General features: G+C 38.6%; 2 protein-coding genes across 3 annotated transcripts in view; one reads left to right on the top strand and one right to left on the bottom strand.

Annotated features, from left to right (window-relative positions):
* Positions 1–2,429: 2,429 nt before the first annotated feature.
* CGGBP1 (CGG triplet repeat binding protein 1) lies at positions 2,430–9,021 on the bottom strand. Its single transcript, XM_010590382.3, has 3 exons — positions 8,853–9,021; positions 8,076–8,279; positions 2,430–5,907 (listed from the first exon to the last, which is right to left on the bottom strand). The coding sequence occupies exon 3, from the start codon at positions 5,885–5,887 to the stop codon at positions 5,384–5,386; it is 504 nt and encodes a 167-aa protein (XP_010588684.1). The 5' UTR covers positions 5,888–5,907; positions 8,076–8,279; positions 8,853–9,021; the 3' UTR covers positions 2,430–5,383.
* Positions 9,022–9,274: 253 nt separating this feature from the next.
* ZNF654 (zinc finger protein 654) overlaps positions 9,275–18,960 on the top strand; it is a 102,259-nt gene continuing 92,573 nt past the window's right edge. Inside the window, exon 1 of one of the 2 annotated variants that reach the window (XM_064273086.1) lies at positions 9,275–9,544. In XM_064273086.1, coding sequence (XP_064129156.1) covers positions 9,356–9,544 — 189 coding nt within the window. In that variant the 5' untranslated portion in view covers positions 9,275–9,355. The remainder of the gene's footprint in view (positions 9,545–18,960) is intronic. The other variant, XM_010590384.3, reaches the window with a different exon arrangement.

Genomic DNA, 18,960 nt, shown 5'->3' with positions numbered 1-18,960 from the left:
ATGAACCATCACTAAAATGTATGCTCCTTGACCAAAAACCAAAAAACCCAAACCCATTGCTGTCCAGTTGATTCTGACCCATAGCAATCCTATAGCACAGAGTAGAACTGCCCCACAGGGTTTCCAAGGAGCACCTGGTGGGTTTGAGCTGCCAATCTTTTGTTTAGCGCTGTAGGATTTAACCGTTATGACACCAGGGTTTCCACGTTCCTTGAGGGCAGGGATTTTTATTTTCTCTGCTGTGTTCCCAGTGGCTGGCTAGTGTAGTGGCTGGCAAAGGGTAGGAACTCAATAAATACTAGCTGAATGCATGTTTTTCAAGTTTAACCAAGAGCGTAAGGACACGGGCTTTTAAATGATCTGATAACAATATTTAAACAAGATAGAACTAAGAAGCATTCACTCCTTTGCATATAAAACAATTGTAATCAAGTAACATTGGAGGTGTAATCAGGTGGGAATCATGCCATACATATCATATGGATCACGTTGCATTAAAGTCCTCATCTACTTCCTAGTTTTCGCTTTCATTCTGATCTCAGGAGCATCTTCGCATCATGACATGCCTTATAATAGGTACATGATATGACTCAGGAAATGCTGGTGGCTTAGTGGTTAAGATCTATATTTGCTAACCAAAAAGTCGGCAGTTTGAATCTACCGGGCCCTCTTTGGAAACTCTATGGGGGCAGTTCTACTCTGTTTTATAGGGTTGCTATAGGGTCGCTATGAGTCAGCATCGACTTGACAACACTGGCTTTGGTTTTGGTTTGGTATGAGTCAGAATCAACGCGACAGCAACATGGTTGTTTTTGTTTTTTAATATGACTCAATTTATACATACTAAAAAAAAATTCTAAAAATAATAAAAAGGAACTGTTAATTATGAGACCCAAAGGCACACGGAGTCCTGGCGGCAGAGTGGTTGAGCCTGGCTGCTAACCTGGAAGATCAGCAGTTTGAATCCACCAGCCACTCCTTGGAAACCCTACGTGGCAGTTCTACTGCTGTCCTATAAGTAGCTCAAACGCAACTGATCTGGCTTTGGTTTAAAAGCACGAACGTCCAACAGGTTTACATTTAATCAAAAAAGGTTCCTTAGAAAAAGTGAAGACAGATCTGTGATGGTTTGGAGATATTAAACTGCAAGCTTAAGTACTGAATGATTTCTTAAGATCCTTTCTAACATTTTAATTCCAGGAAAAATAAAAATTAATTACTTTGTAAATTTCTATCTTTTTGTCGAGTAGAAGTGAAGAGTAGGAAGAATATTCTCCCTCAAAACTATGCAAGTCTATTAAATGGCAAGACCATTTTCAATTTCTTTGCATTTTTTTTTTTTGTCCCAAGTGGCAAATAGTATAGTAAATCCTTCAAAAACTGAATAAACCTCACGAGATGTAAAAAGGCCTTTAATCTTTCATAATTAACGGTTCTAAAATAGAAAATTGGAGTACACTTCCATTTAAAAGCGCTGATGTAGCTTATTTAACACTACCTATATAAATAATTTTGGGAAATAAAACCCACTTGATTTGACAGAATACATGCTTTTATACTGGGCATAAGGACTACAACTCTCATAAAAGGGGAACATATCTAATAGAAAAAAAATTCGTAAAGTTCTGTTGACTTTTTGGAATTAAGATATACATTATTGACTCACAAAATAATAACTTTGAAAAACTTCTGAAACTATTTTTTTTTGAAATTTATTTCTAAAAGTCACAGACAAAATTTTAAAAGCGACACATTTATACTAAGGATACATGCGTGAGCAAAGAAAATAAGCACAGGAATAAAAAAACGAACACAGTAAATTATTAATTAGTACAGTATTTTGGATACAGGCAGAATAGCACTAAATAAGAACCTATTTACCTCAGAAACCTATGATAGCATGTGATGAGAAAAACCAAGGTTTAGGATAACCACTTCACTATTCATAATCGGTGCTGACCAGAAGCTAAAGCAATTTGTATTAGGATAAAATTTTCAGCAAAATTACATAACTAATCTTTGATTTAATGATTCAGACGCTTATTGTGTTTTAAAGGTGATCTGTCCTTATTTAATGGCAGTTGGGGCAAAGCAAACCACAGAGAGCCCTTACAAAGACTAAGCACCAAATGACAAACTTGTTTATGGCTTTAGTTTTGGGCCACCTTAAATTTTATTTTGTTTATATGTTTTCCATTAACATTCGTGTACATATTATTTCAGGCAAAATTTTTACATGGAACTTTCAGCTCGGAGATCTTGCCAACTGTTATAAGAATAGTTTTTAAGCAATTAATGCTTCAGAACAATCTCAAGCTGATGTGTAATTGGTTAGAACTGTAAGATACAGATGTTTTTTCTTAAAAGTTTCCTGGTCCCTGAAAATTCAGCAGGGCCAAATGCATGAACTGGAAGTAGCATTTGTTTAAAAAAAAAAAAGTCTTACTCAGAGATGATAATGGATAAAATAACAATATAGGCTCTCATACACAATTCTTCTAAATTTTCACCCTGTAAGAAATGATTACAATGTCCTTCAGGCTTGCTATATGCCCTGTAGAATCAAGAAGAAACCAACAAGAAATTTAACATCTCAACAATCTAGGAACTATTTAATGTAAGCATATAGTGAAATTCTGGAAGACGTACTATCATACTTCAAGAAAACACTATTAACAGGTAAGCATGTGAAGAAGGCAGTTTATAAATGAAACATTACAAATCTTATGTTTATGCATACAACTTAAAAAATAGAAAAAAGGTTGCTATTTTTTCCCAATAGTATAGCATCACACTAACACTATAGTTAAGATCGAAAGCTTCTGTACACAATGTTCACTACGCCTCCAAAGTAGCATATGCCTCAGACATTTCCATTTGTGATCTACCACATGACAACCATGGTTTCACGGATTTGTACAAGTTTGAAAAGGTGAAAACAATCATTCTGCCTTACATATTTTTTAACCGTAAGGCAAAAGTTAACCATTTTCAAGGAATGAACGTTTCATAATCAGTAAAGAAACATCAGTATTAAACTCTCACAGCTGGATGGAAAAGGGTATTAAGGACATGTAATCCTAACAGAATGTCCCTAAATAGTGTATAACAGGAGCCTGGAGAAATACATTTACATATAGGAAACCTAAATGATCATCAAATCAGTAATAACAGAAACTCATATATGAAATACTGATGGCGTTTTTCTACTGTAACACTATCCAGTTTATTGCTTAGGACTACTCAAGCTGTTGTGCAGCTGTTTGCTGTCAATACAAATTAACACCCAAATAGTACAGGGCTACCTGAATCACAGAGAATTTAGAAAAATTAGAATGATTGTATCATCTAACCTTATATTTGTATTCTGAAAATGACAAAAAGATTCACTTATTTCCTAGTTTTAGGATAATTCAAATTAAACATGGTTGCCTGCAAATCTATTTCTAGGGGAAGTAAAAGCAAAGGACATTTTGGTTGTTTAGCTGCTGATAAAGCTTGTGCTTTATCAATGACAGCAGTGTTCTAGGCATTTGTTATGCTACTTTAACTGAGAATGAGAAAAAAAAAAATGGTTGTCCACATTTTGATAAGCGCCTTTTCTCTTTTTGGTGTCAGGCTTATTGAAAGTTAAAAAGAACCATATAATCTGAAATGCGATGGACACTTTGACAAGAGGAACTAGAAACTTAAGTCTGTAAAAGAAACTTAGATATGCAGAATTGTTTCCAAAAAATATAACTTTTTTCCTATTGACTTTGGCTTTTTAAACAAAGATTTGTAGTACAATGACCTCAAAGATAACTCCAAGTCACACAGGGAATCATTTGTCAGTGCTTTGTAATAGAAATATTTTATAAATATTTTTAACTTGAATATTTTCAAAGAACTAAGGTTTTTTTTTTTAAAGCTCTAATCCAAGTTTTTTGTTTTATATTTTTAAAAATATAACTTATGTCTCTGATGGAGAGGACTTAGCTGGACTAAGCTACTTTGATAACCTTACAGGATAGTGAGGTTTGGAGAGATCATTTCCTGAATATGGTTGACCTTTATCAGAACTGATTATTTTCCCCTCCCAAATAGTTATGCAGGATACTGCCAGATCTTTACTACAAAAATCTTGCCAGAATTTCTAGAGAGTTGTTTACGATCATGTTTCAGAACCTTGTACCACCAGAGGCAAAGCAGGTAAGAATGAAATTAATTGTTCTTCGTCTATTTACCTAAATAATCTCTTATAAAATCACATGGAAAAATTAATGTACAGAAAGTAATTTCCATATTATCTGATCTGTGAGTCAAGAAGTATTTAACAATTTTCTGTAAAAACAGAAACTCAACCATATAACGTGTACCTTGCCAATCCTGGATTCTTTTAAAACCGAGACATAACAAAGGTTTGCAAATCCAAGATGATGCTTAAAATAAATGCTATGGTTAAAAAATATTTATTGTGAAGAGACTAAAATCTTGTCACTGCAAAAATTCTTAAGGCTTTTGGCACTGACATTAAAACAAAGATTTTAGTCTTTTGGTCACCTGACCAAACCCAAACCAAACCCACTGCTGTTGATTCCGACTCATGGCGACACTATAGGGCAGAATAGAACTGCCTCCTAAGGTCTCCAAGGCTGTAAATCTTTTTATGGGAGCAGACTGCCACATCTTTCTCCCATGGAGCAGCTGGTAAGTTCGAACCGCTGACCTTTCAGTTGGCAGCTGAGCACTTCACCATTGCGCCACCAGGGCTCCTTTCTTGGTCAGTCGAAGCTGCTACTGAACAGAACAATCAGCCTTTAACAAGGGGGAAAAAAGACAGTGAGGGACTGAAGAATAGTTAACATCACATACAAGTGAAGCACAATTGGAAACAGTCATTTCTGCTAGGGATTTGAAGATAAAAGAACAGTTTCCTCCCACCCCTTCCTTTTTGAAGACGATCCTCTAATCAGAAATAATTCCTTTAAGTTACTGTGAGTGGTGTTGCCTGGCAGCAGCTTCCATTTCCTAGGCCAATCTTCAATCAGAATAATTAAGTAACCTCCCAAGGAATAGTCATACATGGCAACAGGGTAAAATAGCAAGGCAGTTCTTCCATGCACATTTCAGGAGAAAAACCATCAATTTTAAAGATAACCATCAGGTTTCAGGTATCCTAGGCACATTCTAAACCTAAGTTTTACTTTATACCGTTGGTGACTAAAATTAACAGTAAGTTTTGCAGTGGTGTTTTTTTTTTTCCTGCAGCTATATACATATTGCAAAACTATTCTGCATCACATGATTTTAATGAAATAAATATAAAAATGAGCCACACAGTAACACATAACTTTAATACTCCACATTATTTATCTTGATCACAATGGTGGTAACCTCCTTGTCAACAATCTTGTGAGTTGAGGAGCTGATTCTCATTCTCATACCCATCAGGCAGATATGCTCTCCTCAGCTGGTCTGACTTAGGTATGGAGCCTCCATTCTTCACATGGCGAGACAGGAAAGCACGGACTGCAGGGTGATCAGCCTTCTCAAGTGGGATGTTGGCTTCCAGGCACATTTTCACGAAGTCCTGGATAACACTGACTTTCTCTGTTTGCGCAGTACTGTTGCACTGAAGAGATGCAGTTAGGGGCCTCTGCTTCTTTCTCACGTTCTGCTCTTCAAATTCTGCCTTCCTCTTGGTATGAGTCTTGGACTTGAGGTGGTCACTAATGGCAGACTTGCGAACATGATTCAGAACCACATTGCAAGAAGTGCAGAAGAGTTTTCCTCCATCTTCGTGCAGCTCACCTCCAAACTCACTGACTCGATCCAGGGGAGTCACGTACAAAGCAGTCTTAGAACGGTTTCGAGCAGGCGGTGCTGTTACTACAAATCGTTCCATTCTGACTTTGAATAAGGGACCTTTTAAGATGAGAGAAACAAGTGTTTAAGGACTTTAAAAAACTTACTTCAAATTAGCAAAATTTGTGTCCATTAAGTTATAACTTACCTGGAACAGATAAGGAAAGGCAAAAACCAGATAAAGTTACTATTAAAATAACAATTAGGCCCATTTCTTGGTTTTTATGAAATTCAAATCAATTAGAATGAATAAAAAACTGAAACTGTCCCAGATACTACTATCTTTTAGGAAAACCCAATCATGGATCAACAGTTGGGGTGTTTACTAATCTTATCCAAGTTTAAAAAAGCTTCTTTCCCTTCATAACCCTATGACAACTGATTTCAGGAATAAAATTGTGGGGAATTGTGTACGAAGTTTGTTTAAACAGGTGGGCCACTAAACTGGCGTAATTCTATATGAACAGAATTTTCAAAACTGCTGTGATGACAAAAAAGTAAAAACTAAGAAACACAGACCAAATGGATTTAAATTTTAAAGCAAAGATAAAGTTCTGAGTAAGTTATTTTTTAATGCATTTATACCTCTCCTAAGTTTTCTAAAAGATTATAATCAAGATATGGAAAGTGTTTTTCTAATACTTCGTGTGTTTCTTTAATATTAACAATTACATGGCATTAATATTTACTTCACTTATTAACTAGTAAGTTAAAAGAAAAAAATCAAGAACTTAACCTAGCACCTACCATATGATAGATGCTCAATCAAAAAATGCTGATGGAAAAATCTTCACTATCCAAATTTTTATTTAACTCAGATGCAGCTTAATAATGTCTGAGTAGGTTCTAGCAGCAAACTTTTATGTTCATAGGACTAAGTGCCAAAATCATGTTACAAGCACTGAAAACCTGAGCTAATAAACACATGTTAGTCTGTGCCAAGTACTCAAAATCATTACTTACGTCTTAGTAGTTACCTGGGGCCATGACTTCAGGCTAAGCACTTATAAATATTTACGTTAATCTAGGTTTAAGAAATTAAAATACATTTGATAGAACTAAAAATGGAATTCTGTTCTGTATAAACATACTTCCAATGTATGCTCTGAAAAACCACGCTTCTTAAGTGTAATCAGAAACAATGTAAACCAAAACCAAACTCAGTGCCATTGAGTCGATTCCGACTCATAGTGACCCTATAGGACAGGGTAGAACTGCCCCATAGAGTTTCCAAGGAGTGCCTGGCAGATTCGAACTGCTGACCCTTTGGATGGCAGCCATAGCACTTAACCACTACGCCACCAGAGTTTCCAGAAACAATGTAGTACTCTGTGAATCACAGTAGAGAGCAGCTAGCAAAGCCTGAATCTAACCAGCGGTGGCAGGAAGGCAAGGCCTGGTGATCTATAAGAATTACAGCCAGGACAAGCCTATGGAGCACTTCTCCTTTGTAACACCCGGGGTCGCCGTGGGTTGGAACGGACTGGACCACAACAGGTTTGTTTATAACATAAAATCTTTCTCAAAAGAACTTTAAGTTGCTAACACTTGTGGATACAAAGAATCCAGAGAATAACTCAATATTTCACAGAAATTCTGGCAAGCATGATAAATTCTAACATGTAAATACCCTGGGTTATGTTCTTTTCTTTTTTTTACTTTAGATTTTTTTCATACATGGATTTTATGTGTGGAACAATGTGATAGGCCATGGCTTTACAATGGCAGGCAAAACAAGTATGATTCTTGCATAGTAGTCAGTGAATTACTATTACACATATTTGTACTTTTACAGTATGTTTTATACTCCTACGGTGAGTCAATCCTAAATATGATTAATGGTTCTAATCTACTTACGCAAAACATCAAATACTTCTGTCCAGGGATAATTAAATCTTACTTTCTACATGAAAAATCTTCTGCCTCTAAATATTTAGCTTTTAAACTGTGAAACAATCAACAGGCACATAATTCCTTAATGTGTAAAATGCTCAATCCCATGTGCTAATGTGAAAGTTCTATACAATGTCTTTTAACTTCCAAAAGGTCAGAGAATGCACGGGTTTACATACTCAAAGAACAAAAGTGTTTTCAGCAAAAGATATATATATATTTTTTAAACAAACAAGGCCGTTAAAAAGTTAAGAGCAAGAATTAGACAACAAAAGAGAAGAAGCCAATCCTTCGCTGGATCAAAATAAAACTCATCGGAACTTGAAAATGTTTACCGGATTAGTTTCCAGTTGTTTACGTCCTGATACTTAGTAGTGAACGGTCTCCAAGCAAAACCAGAGGCGCATCAATCCCTGGCACCTTACGTTGGTTCAAACCCGGAGATGCCTCCAAATCAGTTTTTCAACAAGTGGTGATGGGGAAACAGTTTCTGGGCTTGCACCCTATTTTCCCTGCGGTACCGGAAAGTCATGCCTTTACTGTAAAATACGAAAAACAAATGGAAAGAAAAAATGGGGGAAGGGCAGGGGGAAGGAAAGAAAGGTGGATGAAAAGATGACCAGGAACGTCAACAACTACCAGGCAGGTGTCTCTAAAAACAACTCCACACCACAAACCCCGATCCCAACGCTTACCCCACAACCCCGATCCCCAGGTCCCTCCAGCATCCTCTCGCGCTCCCCAGGCCCTGGGGTTCGAGCGGGGGAGGGAAAGGCGGGGCTCGAGACGTTCCCGAGCGTCTGACTCCCTCCTCCCGAGTCGAACCCAGCACGCCGGCGCCCCGCCGCCCCGGCCCCGCTAGCTGGGCAGGGCCGAGTCCCAGCTGCCCCAGGCCCGGGAACTCGACAGGAGTTGGCCGTAGTCTCACGGGAGGAGGCGGCAGGCGCCAGGCGGAGGCGGCCGCTGTCAGGCTTCCCGTCTCCTCCCTCTTCCTCCCGCCGACAACGGTGCCACGGCCCCGCCCCCAGCTCCCGCTTCGGGACGGAAGGCCCGGGGCCCACAGCCCGCACCAACGGCCGGGCCCACCCTCGGTCTCCCCAGCTCCTTGGTACCGTAGGATCGGGGCTGCCGCTAGGGGAAGTGGAGGAGACACAGCCGGAAAGGAAAGGAGGAAGATAAGGAGCAAAGGGATGAGGAAGGAGGAGAACTAGTAGCTGCCGCCGTCGCCGCCGCCGTTGCCCGATCGAGCCCCGCCGCGGCCGCCGTGTCCCCCGCCGCGCCCCGTCCTCCTGCGCCGCCTATGGCAGAGCCCGGTAGGCGGGCCCCAGCAACCGCCGAGCGGTATTGACCAACGGACAGCGTCCCTATCAAACAGGCGGCTGACTTGACCAATGGTAGTGGAAAGGCGGGCATAAACATGACTGACTGCATATTTTACCAATGAAAGCTGGGGGCGTGGGTGGGCGGAGCCGGAAGTAGAGCCCAGCCGTGGGGCCCCTGTCCGGCTGAGGGAGGAGAGAAGGGGGAGGGAACTAGAGGAGGAGGAGGAGGTTAGCCAAGGCAGCTACAGCGGCGGCGGCGCAGGGGCTGGTACGCGCTGGGCGGCGAGAGCCTCATGGCGGAGGAAGAGAGCGACCAAGAGGCCGAACGCCTCGGAGAAGAGCTCGTGGCCATTGTGGAGTCCCCGCCGGGGCCTGAGAGGCTTAGAGCTGCGGGTGACGGCGGAGGCGGCGCTGGCGGCGGCAGCTGCGGCGGCGGCGGCGTCGGAATCAGCAGTCGGGATTACTGCCGACGCTTCTGTCAGGTGAGGCGCCCGTCGGCCGCCCCGTCTCGTCACCCCCGGCCAGGGCCTCCCTGCGTCTTTTGGCCATCTCGCCCCCTAGCCTGGGCTCTGTCCGGTGCTAGTTCTTCCAGCCCACAAGGAGGGTGAGGACGACGCTCCCCCCTCCACCTATCCGGCTTGGGGTGGGGGGTGGGGGAGCGGGACCGTGGTGACCTGCGGGCTTAGGGTTGTCGAGAAGTGAGGGTTTGTCAGAGGCGCTGGAGAGAGGGCGGCAGGGTCAGCTGGCAGGAAAGCTCTGTACTGACATGCCGCCTATGCCCCAGACAGACCCCTTCCTGCCCGAGGGTCCCGCCTTTCTTGTGTTTCCTACGCTGTTTTCCTCACCTCATTTGGACCCTCTGTGACATTTCCTGCTTTCCCTTCTCTGCCGCTTGCCCCAGGATTTTCCCCTTTTTCTGGGATGGAAGGCATGCCCTCTCTCTACTGCCCCCTCTCCTGTCACCGCCTCCCCTCCCCCTCTCCTTAGGGTCTCCTGTCATCCCCTCTCAAGATCCCGTTGGGCCACTTCTTCGGTTGGCTTCAGTGTTGACCCACAGTGACTTGGTTACTTTTTGGGGCTGGAGGAGGGGTGGGTTAAGGCTGTGTGATTGTCATCTTTTCTTACTCGCTTCCTCCCACTTCCCCTAAACACTCACTCTCTCTCCTAATTAACTGCTCTGCAAGAAAGTCGTTTTCCTTAGACTATTGCTCTAGTTACATACCCTTGTCTTTCACGTTACAGTGTATTTTAGCCTTTGAAATACAGTGTTCGAACGATGACGGTACAAATTTTTTTTTCTTTATTCTGTCGACTGTCGATTTGATATAGCTTAAAGTATTTAAATGTAGTAAAATATTACAGCGCCAGAGTACTTATCTAGGGTAAAATTTGTGTAATCTGCATTTAAATCAGCATGTATTTATAATTTAAACGTTTTGTTCTCATACACAATACTCTTGTTTTGCAAAAGAATCGTTTCTTTCCCACCCTCCCCCCTTTGTTTATCATACGTATATTTTTTTATAGGGTTCAGACCCTGGCTTCACCACTTCCTAGCTTTGTGACCTTGGACAAGTTACTTAAACTCTCTATGCCTCAGTTTTCTCTTTTCATCTGATAGGGATAGTAGGTAAATGAGTTTGAATCAGTTAGCTATTAATTTCATTCTGATAACAAGCAGGACTTAAAGTTAAGAAGAAATGGACATCATGTTCACTGACACTGGATTTTATGCCCTTTCCAGCATTTATAAAATAGCCTTATTTGTTCTTAAACTGCCTTTCAGGAAACAGTATAAGAGTAGTTAAAAGGATGGAGCTGACATTTTCAGTTAAGTTTTTAATGCTTTAGTTTAAATTGTCTCTTGATTTCATTTTTCTTTTGACCAGTGTCACAGTTAAGTTGGTTTGTAGGTGGAAACTGTTTGGTATGAAGTGTGTGTCCTTTTTCATTGATGCTGCCTTGTATTTGGTGACTTTCTTGAAAATGTATTTTATTTTTGGTATTGATATTCACTGGATTTAGAGGTTCATTGTTTGTTGAGCACTTGCTTTCTAACTATAGGTTTCACAACTACCAGTATGAGTTGCCTTGAAATCAGTTCTGACTCATGGCTTTCCCCAAACCATGCTATCAGTAGACTCAGTATCTACAGGCAATTTAAACTTCTGAAAATTAGGTTACATTTTTATCTTTTTCGTATATTGACTGGTAGAAACTCTGTTTTTTTCTGTTTTGGTTTTTGTATTATAAATGAGCAGCTTGGTTTTTGGTTACATTTAGCTTTGTTAGTTTACTTGATCAGATGATTATCTATATATTTAGTGAACTGTTACTTACCTAAGTGCGTATTCTCCATTTTATGATTATTCACAATTAAGTCGTTTATGGTTAACTGCTGTAGAATTTGAGGTTTTATTTGAGGGTCAAGTTTACTTGGAGAATTTTTACTACTCTAATTCTATTTTTTGAAATAAACATTAAGAACAAATAAGATTGACTATAAAATTCCACTACTTCCTAAATATCCAAGGACATAAAAGTAAACAGAACTGAAAGACTTTTCATTTTATATTGCTAAATTATGAGTGTTACACTAACAAACTTCCATGTTACCAACTTTTACCTGAAACCTTATGATGTCTAGGTTATCAATAGATCTGTCTCAGGGTTCCTGTCCTAGCACCATCTTGTATGTAAGCTTTGTGAAGCCCTTTTCTGTATTAAAACTTGTAGATGGAAAAAAAAGATTACCTTCATCAGTTGAATTTTGTCCACTGATTAATAAAATTCTAGTATAGTTATTCTTATAGGAGCCCTGGTGGCGCAGTCATCGAAGCTCTCGGCTGCTAACCGAAAGGTCAGCGATTGGAACCCACCAGCTGTTCCTTGGGGAAAGGTGTAGCAGTCTACTTCCATAAAGATTTCAGCCTTGGAAACCGTATGAGACAGTTCAGCTCTGTCCTATATGGTCACTAGGAGTTGGAATTGACTTGAACACAATAGATTATAAAATTCTCAGTTTTATTTGACAATAAGGTTAGCAGTAGATTATAATGTAATTTCCAGTTAAAGATTGCTTCTTTTTAAACATTTGTGTCTTAATATTTATTGAGGGTAATATGAAGCAAGTTGCATTCATTAGTAAAATGACTTAATTGTGTAATCCTGAAATGGTTAATATGCACTTAGGTAGGTGACAGTTAACTAAAGATATGGATTATACAACTAGCCTTGAGTTGAGAAGAAAGGCTCCAGTTTGTCTTCCCTCTTTAGAGGGAAATATGAATCAAAATTTCTTGGCAGTTGTGTAGGTGAAGGAAGAGAGGAAGGAACAGTTCTTTTCAAGAGAAGTTCTTGTGTCTTTTACTACAAGGAAAAATAAAGCAGAAGACGAAAGAAAGATAGATAATATAAATGATACATTATACACACATCCAATGCATTCGATGATATACTTCTCTATTTGAGAAACATTACCAGTAATTGTAAAATCTCAGGTAAAAGGAGTAGTTCCCTAGGCTTAAATGATTTTTGAGACGATAGATGTAGGAGATTGAAAGTGTTGATTTCCGAATAGTTAAATGCTGTTGGTAATGTTGGACTGGCCGCCCTTATCACATTCTCCCTTGGCTGTTGTTAGTAGACTCTCAAAAAATGTTTCAGTAGAATTAGCCCCTGATATTTCATTATGCTTTGAGGATGAAAAGATGGGAAAAATAGTTTATCGAGAGTTTACTAACTCTTAATGTCATTTAACCTATGCAGCAAAGCCCTTTAGGTAGGCCAGAACAAATTTAAGTTGTCTAAATTCTGTTAGGTGAACAAGCTGGGATTTGAACTCATCCTTCAGTTTCTGTTGAAAGCCAGACTGAGATTACAAATAAATCCTCAAGTAATTATAAACTGAATTAATTACTTGGCAAGGTGGTGCAAAGGGAATAAATTTACTGGAAGTACTCAGGGAGTCATGGAGGAAACAATATAAAAAGTACTCTTTCATTATTCCAGAGTTGTAAAAAATATTTCAAGAAACAGATAATTATTGTCTCTCTGACTTGTAAGGTGTTGTGAAGATTTTCTTGAGTCCTGAAGGTTGTAATAATTTAACTTATTTTGTTGCTATATAAGTATATTGAAAAAATTTTTTATAATGGGTTGATTGTAAACTTGGCAAATTAAGGTACTTTCCTCTTAGTTCAGTGCCAGAGTGAATATAAACCAAAAAACCAAACCCATCGATGCTGAGTCTATTACAACTCATAATGACCCCGTAGGACAGAGTAGAACTGCCCCATAGAGTTTCCAAGGAGCGCCTGGTGGATTTGAACTGATGACCTCTTGGTTAGCAGCCATAACGCTTAACCACTGCACCACCAGGATTTCCAGAGTGAATATAATAAGTGATGAATAAGTATTTGTGGAAACACTTTGATGTGTTAGATTTTTAAATTATTTCTTATTATAGTGTGGTTAATAGAAATCTCATGAGGATGAGTATAAAATGAGAGAATGAACGTGAAGTGTTTAGTAATGATGTATTTAGCATATGTAGTTGTTGGATGCCATCAAGCCGATTTCAACTCATAACAACCCCATGTGACGGAGCAGAACTGCCCTATAGGGTTTTCTTGGCCGTAGTCTTCATGGAAGCAGATCATCAGGTCTTTCTTCTGAGGAACACAGGGTGGGTTTGAACCACCACTTAACCGTTTGTGCCACCAAGGCTCCTTACTGAGCACATAAAAACCCAAAACCCATCGTCTATGATTAGGTTCCCACTCATAACGGCCCTGTAGAACAGAGTAGAACTGCCCCATAGGGTTTCCAAAGTTGTAAATCTTTACAGAAGCAGACTGCTGCCATATCTTTTGCAGAGCTGCCAGTGGGGTTAAACTTCCGACCTTTCGGTTAAGTGCTTAACCACTTGTACTACCCAGGCTCCTTCACCTAGAAAGCACATAGACAAGCTTAAATAAGAGAGGCTATTAATATTTCTCCCATGTGAAATCCTCTGGAGGTTTAAGAGTAACATTAGAGATCATCTAATTGTATTTCACTTATAGTTTGTGTTGTACAATAAACTTGAGAGAAGATTTAGAAATGTTATGATTCTAAAATTCTGCTGTTTAACTAGAAAAGCCACATGCTTCTGGTGAGACATTAAATGATCTGCAAAAACAAGTATATTTTTTCTAGGGCAGGGGTTCTCCGCTGGAGGAGATTTTTTCCCTGCAGGGAACATTTGGCAATGTCTGGAGACATTTTTGATTGTCATGATTGGAGGTTGCTACTGGCATCAAGTTGGTAGAGGCCAGGGTGCTGTTGAAAATCCTAGAATGCACAAGAAGCCCCCACAACAAAAAACTATCCAGGCCAAGATACCAGTAGTGCTGAGGTTGAGAAACTCTGCTGTACCCTTACTTTGGGACTGCTGATATAGTTGTAAATACTGTAATGTAATGCTGATATAAATTGTAAAAAATTATTTAATGATCCTTAATTTTTAAACAACTACTGTAATAGGTGTGTAAGAATCTAACAAAAAGATTTGCCTCATTGTTTTATTAAATGCATTCAGATCTCTTACTTTAGAAAAATTGTATTGTTTTAAGAGAAAGTAATCGTTATCTCTCCTAATCTTGGTATAGAATTGATACAATATTGTAATTCTGTGAGTAGGTTTTTAGGGTAGAATAATCACCTTTTTATCAATTCTTGCTATTGGCATTATTTTTAATTCACTTAATTTTTATCAGTGTTTTATATGTACATAGTTTAAAAAGTCATACAAGGCTTAAGTTTCGGGCATTGCATTTTGCTGCTAATAGAGAACTGACTTAAGTGACTTAAACAAGGTAGAGGCTTATTTTTCCTTTGTTTGAAAAGTCTTGCATAGTGTTGGAGTGGTATGGTGGCTTTATCATCATCCTTGACTTCCAATTTTGTTTGCCTCATGATCCAAAATAATTGCTGGAGTTCCAGCCATCACGTCTAAGTTGTAAATGGAAAGAGCAGGCTGTCTCTTTTGATAAGCCCAGCAAAGCTTGCCCTAAATCCTACTAAATGACTTCTTCCATCTTTTTTGCTGTCCCTATCTGAAAAAAAAAAAAATGTTAGAAAGTGTTTTTGCCTATGATTGTGTTAGTAAGGAAGGGAAACAAGAATGGACATTGTAGAGGCAGCCAGCTTTTTCTTTTTTTTCTTTTGTCTACAGTTTATAATAAAAAGTAGCAGTCATGCCCCATTCTTTTCTTTCCCCATTCTTATTCTCCAGAGGCAATTGCTTGCAACTCTTTGACCTCCATGTTTATAAATAATATGCTTTTTTTTCCCCTTCCAGTTGTGGATGTGAACAGTTGGCCTAGTTGAGGGAGGAAGTGGGGACAACTTCACTATCTCACTACACAGCATGCTCAGTATGTAGATTTGGCTTTTACTCCCTGTTTTCTCTACACTCCCTTCCCTTCTGTACCATAATCCTCTTGTTTCTGTCTGTTGTAGTTTAGCCTTTCTAGAGAATTAGGAGTTAGTCTCCATTGTTTTCTTAGAGGAGAGAATCTGAGGGAGATTTTCAGCTGATCTCTCTGTTTTTGACTCTGCTTTCACTTCTACCTTTAGAAGTATACGGTGTCTCCAGTTTCTGAGATTTTCTGGAGTTCTTCAGCATAAATAGGCTTGTTCCTGAACTCCCTGTACTGATGGCTTGGGTTTTAGCTTCCCAGTACTGGTAAGTCACTTGCCACTCATCTGTCTGATTTCCAAGTACCCAAAAGTTGTCATCTCTTTTTTCCGTGTGAGTTTAGGTCTTTTAAACCAAAAATATCTTTACTGTCATTTAGGGGAGTTTTCCCATCATTTTTCGGTGTGTCGTACTGTGGTGGCTTGTGTGTTGCTGTGATGCTGGAAGCTATGCCACTGTTATTTCAACTACCAGCAGGAATTTATCCTACTTCCTGAACTATTCTGAAGTGACTATTCGGAGCTAGAAGTAATTTTATCACAATAATTTGCTTTGTGTGTTCCTTTTGGCAAATTATTATTATTTTAACTTTTATTGTGCTTTAAGTGAAAGTTTACAAATCAAGTCAGTCTGTCATGCAGAAATTTATATACACCTTGCTATATACCCTAGTTGCTCTCTCTTGGCAAATTATTTTTACTTCTAAATTACAAATTAAAATTTCTAGTACTTTTTAAATTTAAGATCCAAAAGTTGACAGATTTGGGATATTTCCATATAGGGTCATAAAAGGCAAATTCCATAGGGAAAAAAAAATAATTTTTTATTGTAATTAGGAAAAACAAAACAAATTGTAGATTTTAAAGGCTATATTTGGGGAAATAAATGCCTTTGTTGTTTAACACTTTTTTCAAAAACAAAAACCAAACCCACTGCCGTCGAGTTGATTCCAACTCATAGCGACCCTATAGGACAAAGTAGAACTGCCCCATAGAGTTTCCAAGGAGCCCCTGGTGGATTTGAATTGACAGCCTCTTGGTTAGCAGCCGTAGCACTTAACCACTACACCACCACTTTTTTAGGTTGATTCAAAGTTGATTGGCACAGTTGTTCATCATGACATTATTTGTAATAGTGTATCTTTGAAAACAACCTCAATGTCCAATATTAGGGGAATCATTACGTATAATGGAATCCTGTGTTCCCCCAGCAATCATGTTTTGAAAAAATATTAATTCATATGAGAAACTACTTATGATATAATAACTACTGAAATAATAGAGGAGACGGGGATTTCATTTTTATGAATAAAAAAGACTGAAAGACATATACCAAATGATTACCAATGGGTGACTTTTTAGTGGTAGGATTTATGGCTAAATTTTATTTTAAATTTTTACACTTTTCCAAATTTCTTGACTAAACCTACTGCTTTTATAAATCAGAGGAAAATAAAGTAAAAAAAATTAAATTTTATTTTTTCTCCACCTGCTTCATAAGTTATTTTTTATTAATAAATATAAGATTATTTGGAGTATAATGAAATTTTAACTGGGTTTCTTCTGTTTCCCCAAAGTATGTGAAATTTTCTGTCACTTAATGAATTGGTTAAATAAACTTATGGCAATCATTATAGGTTAACCAGTAAGGTCCCAAACTTAAGTAACTTCTTTATATGCAGTCTTTCGTTATATATATGCCCACTATTGCATTCTAAGTAACTACTCATCCCATTGGCTTGATGAAAAAAAAATCTTAGTTTTAACTTTGTAGATATATTGGTAGTAGAAATATTTTTTAAAAAGAGTTCGTTACCTTTAAGTTTTTTTAATGATACCATCATTTTGCAGTTCTGCCAAACAGAAGTATGTTACCAATTGACTGTTTTTGTTGGCACTATTTTTCATTTTCCTGCCAAATATGGCAAACTATTCCTTAACAATTACCCCTCCCAAAAAAAAGAAATTAAAGAAAGCTAATATAAAATACGTATCTGATGAGGTATTTGAAAAAATAAAATATGGTCAATTGAAACATGCCATTTTAAATGTATATTAATATATAATGGTAAAGAGATTAAGCTACTTAAAATCTAAGGTAATGTAGCTGAATATTCTGGTTATGTTATAAATTAATTACAATTGTTGTTGCTGTCAGGTGCCATTGAGTTGGTTCCGACTAATAGCAACCCTGTGTACAACAGAACGAAACATTGCCTGGTCCCGTGCCATCCTTACGTTGTTATGCTTGAGCTCATTGTTGCAGCCACTGTGTCAATCCACCTCTTTGAGGGTCTTCCTCTTTTCTGCTGACCCTGTACTTTACCAATCATGATGTCCTTCTCCAGAGACCCATCCCTCCTGACAACATGTTCAAAGTATGTAAGACGCAGTCTGGCCATCCTTGCTTCTAAGGAGAATTCTGGCTCTACTTCTTCCAAGACAGATTTGTTCATTCTTTTGGTAGTCTATGGTATATTCAATATTCTTCACTAACACCACAATTCAAATGCATTGATTCTTCTTAGGTCTTCCTTGTTCACTATCCAGCTTTCACATGCATATGATGTGATTGAAGATACCATGGCTTGGGTCTGGCACACCTTAGTGTTCAAGGTGACAGCTTTGGTTTTCAACACTTTAAGGAGGTCCTTTGCACCAGGCTTGCCCAATGCAGTGTGTCTTTTGGTTTCTTGACAGCTACTTCCATGGGTCTTGATTGTGGATCCAAGTAAAATGAAATCCTTGACAACTTCAGTCTTTTCTCTGTTTATCATGATATGGCTTTTTGATTCAGTTGTGAGGATTTTTATTTTATGTTGAGGTGTAATCCATACTGAAGGCTGTGATCTTCGATCTTCGTTAGTAAGTGCTTCAAGTGCTCTTCACTTTTAGAAAGCAAAGTTGTGTCATCTGCATAATGCAGGTTGTTAATGAGTCTTCCTCCAATCCCAATGCCCCGTTCTTCTTCATAAAGTCTAGCTTTCTCATATTATTTGCTCAGCATACAGATTGAATAGGTATGGTGAAAAGATACAACCCTGATGCACACCTTTCCTGACTTTAAACCACTCAGTATCCCCTTGTTCTGTCTGAACAACTGCCTCTTGATCTGTGTTCAGGTTCCTCATGAGCACAAAAGTATTTGTATAAATTTGAGAGAATTTTTAAGTTCTACAGTTTTGTAAATCTGATACAAGGTAACCCTCAGCTTTTGTGTAGATTTGATTTTTCAGCTCTGTTCCTATGACGATCAGTTAATCACTTCAGCCAGTGCACCCTATTTAGTATGGATCGATTTTCTTCCAGGATGAGACCCCATCAGGATCACCTGGTTACAGCCATGGTGAAACACTGGTTACAAACTAAATATGGGAAGATTAGATATGTGTAATGTGTTATAAAAGATCCTGAAGTCCAGTACATTAACACTAGG

This window comes from Loxodonta africana, chromosome 20, assembly GCF_030014295.1.
Source record: "Loxodonta africana isolate mLoxAfr1 chromosome 20, mLoxAfr1.hap2, whole genome shotgun sequence".
NCBI lineage: Eukaryota > Metazoa > Chordata > Mammalia > Proboscidea > Elephantidae > Loxodonta > Loxodonta africana.
This window is presented reverse-complemented; position numbering and strand designations above follow the sequence as displayed.